Source organism: Scyliorhinus torazame, chromosome 2 (genome assembly GCF_047496885.1).
Source record: "Scyliorhinus torazame isolate Kashiwa2021f chromosome 2, sScyTor2.1, whole genome shotgun sequence".
In the NCBI taxonomy this organism is placed as follows: domain Eukaryota; kingdom Metazoa; phylum Chordata; class Chondrichthyes; order Carcharhiniformes; family Scyliorhinidae; genus Scyliorhinus; species Scyliorhinus torazame.
In genome coordinates, this window is record NC_092708.1 from 198,045,039 (window position 1) to 198,052,707 (window position 7,669).

At 53.3% G+C, this 7,669-nt stretch overlaps 1 protein-coding gene across 1 annotated transcript in view; it reads left to right on the forward strand.

The window, feature by feature from the left end:
• The window catches only part of LOC140394986 (carboxypeptidase O-like), a 56,301-nt gene extending 49,301 nt beyond the window's left edge, over positions 1–7,000 (forward strand). Inside the window, exon 11 of the mRNA XM_072482258.1 lies at positions 6,369–7,000. Coding sequence (XP_072338359.1) covers positions 6,369–6,640 — 272 coding nt within the window. The 3' untranslated portion in view covers positions 6,641–7,000. The remainder of the gene's footprint in view (positions 1–6,368) is intronic.
• The last annotated feature ends 669 nt before the right edge of the window (positions 7,001–7,669 follow it).

A 7,669-nucleotide genomic window follows, 5' to 3' on the forward strand; every position in this document is an offset into this window, starting at 1 on the left:
GGGGCATGGCCCTTCCTAACCTCCGATTCTACCACTGGGCAGCTACCGAAAGAGTATGGGGATGGGTCACAGAACTGGAGGTGGAATGGGTAAGAACAGGGGACAGCATCCCTCTGAGCACTGGCCACGGCCCCACTCCCATTACCTTCAGCCAGGTCCTCAAGAAGCCCAGTGGTAGTGGCCACGCTGAGGACGTGGAATCAACTCAGGCACCACTTTAGTCTGGTTGCAATGTCCACCATGGCCCAAATCTGCAAGAGCTATAAATTTTTCCCAGCGACAATAGATGCCTCCTTCAAAAGGTTTAGTCAGCATGAAGAGGTACTGACGGTAGGGGACTGTGGTAGTCACCACTGATGTATCTATTGTATATATAGGATGTTGATATAGGTGCATTACGGTAAGGCCCCTGTACTACAGGTATGGGGGTAGATCCCTGCCTGCTGGTTCCGCCCAGTAGGTGGAGTATAATTATGTGTGCTCCCAGTACGTCAGCCATTTCGTCAGCTGCTGTAGGAGGCCACACATCTCAGTGTAATATAGCCTTGATTACATCCCACTCTCGTCTTTGTGTCATTGATCGTGCATCAATTTATTACACTGAGTTTTTCAGAAGATGGACCTCCGCATGAAGCCGGATCGCCTGCAGCTGCATCCGCACGCAGACAACGCCAAAAAGGACGTTGAACATTGGCTAGCCTGTTTTGAAACGTACATCGGGTCTGCGCCAGAGGAAATTCCAGAAGCACAGAAGCTCCAGATCCTTTACGCACGGCTGAGCTCCAACGTCTTTCCACTTGTCCAGGACGCGCCGACCTACGCAGAGGCCATGGCGCTACTGAAGGAAAACTACGCTCAGCGGACTAACACACTCTACGCCAGGCACCTCCTCTCCACGCGCCATCAAACTTCCCGGAGAGTCAGTGGAAGATTTCTGGTGCGCCCTGCTCCCCCCTAGTTGGAGACTGTGACTGTCAGGCCATTTCGGCCACGGAACAAGAACAAAGAAATGTACAGCACAGGAACAGGCCCTTCGGCCCTCCAAGCCAGTGCCGACCATGCTGCCCGTCTAAACTAAAATCTTCCACACTTCCTGGATCCGTATCCCTCTGTTCCCATCCTATTCATGTATTTGTCAAGATGCCCCTTAAATGTCACTATCGTCCCTGCTTCCACCACATCCTCCGGTAGCGAGTTCCAGGCACCCACTACCCGCTGTGTAAAAAACTTGCCTCGTACATTTCCTCTAAATCTTGCCCCTCGCACCTTAAACCTATGCCCCCTAGTAATTGACCCCTCTACCCTGGGGAAAAGCCTCTGTCTATCCACTCTGTCTATGCCCCTCATAAATTTGCAGACCTCTATCAGGTCGCCCCTTAACCTCCGTCGTTCCATTGAGAACAAACCGGGTTTATTAAACCGCTCCTCATAGCTAATGCCCTTCATACCAGGCAACATCCTGGTAAATCTCTTCTGCACCCTCTCTAAAGCCTCCACATCCTTCTGGTCGTGGAATTCCTTCCAACTGACATTTGAAAGCCTCCCACATGTCAGATGTTGATTTACCCTCAAACATCCTCCCCCAATCTAGTTTCTTCAGTTCCCGCCTAATATTGTTATAATTAACACTTTAATTTGCTAATGAGAGACGCATTTGTTACGGGCACAGGGTCTGACTACATCCGCCAGCGCCTCTTAGAGGGGGCCACGCTCGACCTCGCGGCGACCAGAAAACTAGCGCTTTCACTTTCGGTCGCATCACGCAACATTCAGGTCTATGCCCCCGACCGCGCGGCCCACCCCCCCTGTGCATCGTGTAACTCCGCAGGCGGCCGCCCCATCGTGGACCCCATCAGCGACCGCCCTCAGACAATCCCACGCCTGTGCCACGCGACAGCCAACCAACCCCAGGGGGCCCCAAATGCTACTTCTGTGGGCAGTCAAAACACCCCCGACAGCGCTGCCCGGCGCAGAGCGCCCTCTGCAAGGCCTGTGGCAAGAAGGGACATTTTGCTGCAGTGTGCCAGGCCCGCTCAATCGCCGCTATTATCCCGGCACCCCCCACGTGCAGCCGGTGGGCACCGGCATCTTCCCCTCCTAGGACCACGTGCGGCCAGTGGATGCCGCCATCTTGCTCGACTTGCAACACATGCGGCCCGTGTGCGCCGCCATCTTGTTCCTCCCAGGACCAACGGGCGCCGCCATCTTGCTTTCCCCACGACATGTGCAGCCAGTGGGCGCCACCATCTTACCCGATTCAGGACCCATGCCCGTCGGGCACCTCATCCGGCCACTCATCGCCTGCAACCGCCAACGACCAGCCGCGTCTTGCCTCGGTCACGAGTGACCAGTCTCGACCACACAACCTCGCGACTGCTTCAACTAAAGTGAAGGTCAACGGGCACGAGATATCCTGCCTGCTGGACTCCGGGAGCACTGAGAGCTTCATTCACCCCGATACGGTAAGGCGCTGCTCCCTTGCGGTCCACCCCGCTAACCAGAGAAACTCCCTGGCTTCCGGGTCCCACTCTGTGGCGATCCGGGGGTACTGCATCTCCACTCTCACTGTCCAGAACGTGGAGTTCAGCGGTTTCCGCCTCTACGCCCTCCCCAACCTCTGCGCTGCCTTGCTACTCGGCCTGGACTTCCAGTGCAACCTCCAGAGCCTAACTCTGAAATTTGGCGGGCCCCTACCACACCTTACTGTGTGCGGCCTCGCGACCCTTAAGGTCGACCCACCTTCTCTGTTTGCGAACCTCACCCCAGATTGCAAACCCGTCGCCACCAGGAGCAGACAGTACAGCGCCCAGGACAGGACCTTCATCAGGTCTGAAGTCCAGCGGCTGCTTCGGGAAGGCCATCATCCCCTGGAGAGCCCAAATGGTAGTGGGAGAAAACTGGGGAGAAAAACAGGATGGTCGTTGACTACAGTCAGACCATCAATCGGTACACGCAGCTCGACGCGTACCCCCTCCCTCGCATATCTGATATGGTCAATCAGATTGCACAGTACCGGGTCATCTCGACAATAGACCTGAAATCTGCCTACCACCAGCTCCCCATCCGCAAGGCGGACCGCCAATACACTGCGTTCGAGGCAGATGGCCGCCTTTACCACTTTTTCAGGGTTCCCTTCAGCGTCACCAATGGGGGTCTCGGTCTTCCAACGGGAGATGGACCGAATTGTTGACTGGTACGGGCTGCGGGCCACTTTCCCGTACCTGGACAATATCACCATCTGCGGCCATGATCAGCAGGACCATGACGCCAACCGTGCCAAATTTCTCCACACCGCCACTCTCCTCAACCTTACGTATACCAAGGAGAAGTGGGTGTTCAGCACGAACCGCTTATCCATCCTCGGCTATGTGGTCCAGAACGGAGTTCTGGGGCCTGACCCCGATCGCATGCGCCCCCTCATGGAACTCCCCCTCCCCCACTGCTCCAAGGCCCTCAAACGTTGCCCGGGGTTCTTTTCGTATTACGCCCAGTGGGCCCCAAACTATGCGGACAAGGCCCGCCCACTCATTCAATCCACTGTGTTTCCTCTGATGGCTGAGGCTCACCAGGCCTATAACCGTATCAAGGCCGACATTGCCAAGGCCGCGATGCACGCGGTCGACGAGACGCTCCCCTTCCAAGTCGAGAGCGATGCATCAAACGTCGCTCTGGCCGCCACCCTCAACCAGGCAGGCAGGCCCGTGGCATTCTTTTCCCGCACCCTCCATGCCTCTGAAATTCGGCACTGCTCCGTCGAAAAAGAGGCACAAGCCATCTTTGAAGCTGTGCGGCATTGGAGGCATTACCTGGCCGGCAGGAGATTCACTCTCCTCACCGACCAATGGTCGGTTGCCTTCATGTTTAATAACACTCAGCGGGGCAAGATCAAAAACGATAAAATCTTGATGTGGAGGATCGAGCTCTCCACCTACAATTACGTGATTTTGTATCGCCCCGGTAAGCTCAACGAGCCCCCCGATGCCCTATCCCGAGGTACATGTGCCAGCGCACAAGTGGACAGACTCCGGACCCTGCACGACAACCTCTGTCACCCAGGGGCCCGCAACGTGCCCTACTCCATCGAGGAAGTCATGGCGATCACCAGAGACTGCCAGGTCTGCGCGGAGTGTAAACCGCACTTCTAATGGCCAGACCGTGCGTGCCTGGTGAAGGCCTCCTGCTCCTTTGAACGCCTCAGTGTGGACTTCAAAGGGCCCCTCCCCTCCACCGGCTGCAACACGTACTTTCTCAGTGTGGTCGATGAATATTCCCGATTCCCCTTTGCCATCCCATGCCCCGACATGATATCTGCCACCGTCATCAAAGCCCTCAACACCATCTTCGCTCTGTTCCGCTTCCCCGCCTACGTCCACAGCGACCAGGGATCCTCATTCATGAGCGATGAGCTGCGCCAGTACCTTGGGGACTGTAACTGTGCTGACATGTATGGATGACTCCTAGAGGAGATATGGGCGCCACTGGACGAGATATGGGAGAAGTGGGAGGAAGAGCTAGACATAGAGATCGAAGCATTGCATAGGGCGAACTCCACCTCCTCAGGCGCAGGGCTGAGCCTAACGCAGCTATAGGTAGTGCGCAGCACGCACTTGACCAGAACACAACGGTTCTTCCTAGAGGTGGACAAATGTGAACGGTGCTCGGGAGGCTATGTTCTGTTCCTGTCCCAGACCTGTTGGGTACTGGACCACCTTTTACGATGCCATGTCCAAGGTGTCAGGGATGAGGACACATACCCATACTGGGAGCCATACGCAGTAGTGGCGGTCTTCGGGGCATCAGAACAGCCAGAACTCTTTACAGGGTGATGCACTATCAATTACTACAAAGACAAGAGTAGTGAATAATCGAGGCTTTATTGAGCAAAGATGTGTGGCCTCCTGTAGCTGCTCCCAGAATGGCTGCAGCACCGGTGAGCACGCACATTTATACACCGCCTACTGGGCGGAGCCAGCAGGCAGGGATTTACCCATGTACCTCTAGTACAGGAGTCTTACCGTCCTACATCTAATACAGTTAGTGGTTGTCGTGTTGGGCGTTCCGCTATACAAACGAACCAACACGGTTGTAGATGGCACAACTCTGTTTTATTATTCTTGATAACATCTACTGTATACTTCTGGCTGTGGTTCGTACTTTCCCAGTTAACCTGAGGACCCAGCCCTTGCACTATCTTAGAGAGGCACTCAGCACATGGTGTATGTCTGAGTGGCATGCTGTGAGCTCTGTGCTCTCAGCTATCTCCTGCTGGAATGAGCGGGAACTGTGGTGTTCCCCGTTTTATAGTGCGTGTGCTCTCACTGGTGATTGGCTGTGATGTTGCGTGTGTGTTGATTGGTCCATTGATCTGTCCATCAGTGTGTGTGTGTGTTTGCACCATGATATGTTTATATGAATATCATGACAATGGTGACTACCACACAGGGAAAGGGGCAGCCGCCCTAGCCTTTGCCTCCCTATCGCCCGGCGGAGACTCCTGCTCGGCTGGAAATCAGCAGTGCCACCCAAGGCTGCAGAATTAGAAAAGATAAAATACATCATTCGAGGATCGGAGGAAGGCTTCCACAACACGTAGAAGCTATTCACCAGCCTGTTCCAAGACCTGTTTGTGACTGGCAGGGGGAGGGCCAGGGGGGAGAGATCAAAATGGATTACGGAAGGAGAAAAGAAAGTGGGGGGGGGGGGAGAAAGGAGGCGTGGAGGATAGGAGGGAGATACGAGGAGGGGAGGGGAGAGAAACCAATCAGAACATGGGGTAAGCAGGGCAGAGGAACCAGCGGGGATAAGGGGCAAGGAAACCCACGGGCGCGACCACAACTACAATACCAAGGTACGCCTGGTTGGCATCAAACACGCCCCTGGTATGTTTTAATACCAGGAGGCAACATGTCTATAACTAATACAATACAGTTGTGCTAACCGATCACTGGGGGTCCAAAGTTAGGGCTCCGCATCTGAATGTATGTTACTTTTGTATGCCTACCTGTTTCTTTTTTCTTTAGCGCATTCTTTTGTAGATTTCCCTTTATTGTTGTGTGATATCCCGTGCAATGCTGTTATCAATAAATGCAAAAGCAATGAAAATATATTTTTTTTAATCGAAAACAGCTACCATAAAGGAGAAAAGAGAGTTGTAGGGAGATGTAGAGTGTTGGAGGGAGGAATTCTAGAGCTTAAGGCCGAGGCAGCTGAAGGTACAGCTGCCAATGAAGGCAGGGGTTGCTCAAAAGGAGGATGTACCTTTGTAAAGTTGTTTTACCTCAGAGGAGCTATATAAACATAAATTGGTGTTTAACAGCAAGAGAATAGTGCATCAAGTCAACTAACCATGGAAATGTTCCCCCTTTCAGATTATTTGTCTGGCTCTTCCCAGGACTGGGCAGGTGATCTCCAGATTGACTTTTCCTACACGTTTGAGCTCCGAGACAACGGGACCTATCATTTCATCCTCCCGGAGAATCAGATCCAGGCTACCTGTGAGGAGACCATGGCTGCTGTGACCACCATTATCGAGCACATATATGATAAACATTTCCTGAACGCCGCTCCGGCTGTTGTAGCTCTGTGGTCGGGTGTGCTGGCGTCCTGCTTCTTGAGCATGTACTTCGTGAATTTACTGTAGGGAAGAGGGGGCTGATACATAACCTGATAGAGGTCTTGAAATGAGGAAGCGATGTAATGATGCAGAAAAGATGATCCTACCCCTGGGTGGGGGGGGGCGGGGGAATGAGACCAAAATTAATGGCCATAAAAATGTAAGACAGTCACTATTAAATCCAACGATGTGCTCAGGAGAAAATTCTTCACACAGCGAGTGTTCAACTTGGGCCAGGAATGTACTGCCCTGCCGCCCAATGGGATAATACGGTCTCCTCATAGTAAACGGTAATTTCTTTTTTTTGAAATGTATTTTATTGCAAACATGTATCAATGCAGGTTGCAGCCAATAAACACCCCGGGAAACATACTTCCCAACAATCAATTATAGTCTGTACAGATTTTTCCCCTTTTTCACCCCCCCTCCCACCAGCATCCACCCCCCAGCGACGAACAGCTCCTCAAACACGGTGACAAACATCCCCCACCTTTTCTCAAACTCCCCATAACTCATACTTTATCTTCTCCAACTGCAGGAAGTCGTACAGGTCACCCAACCATGCCGATGCCGACCGCCACTCCAGCAAAATTCGGCACCGTGCAATCAGAGAGGTGAAAGCCACGACATCGGCCTTCCTCCTCTCCATGAGCTCCAGCTTCTCTGAAACCCCAAATATCACCACCAAATATCATCCACCTCCTCCTCCACTATCCTGGCTCAGACCGTGAACACTCCCGCCCAGAATCTTCCCAATTTTTCGCAACCCCAAAACTTGTGCGCGTGATTCGCTGGCCCCCGTCCACACCTCTCACACTCATCTGCTACCCCCTGAAAGAACCCACTCATTCTCGCCCGAATCATATGCACCCTGTGCACCACCTTAAACTGTATCAGGCTCATCCTTGCACAGGAGGAGGTCCCGTTTACCCTCCACAGTGCCTCACTCCATACTCCCCAATTGATCTCCCTTCCCAACTCTGCTTCCCATTTCTCCTTGATCTTCGCCACCCGCTCATCTCCCTGCTCCCCCAACCACTTGTATATATCCCCAAT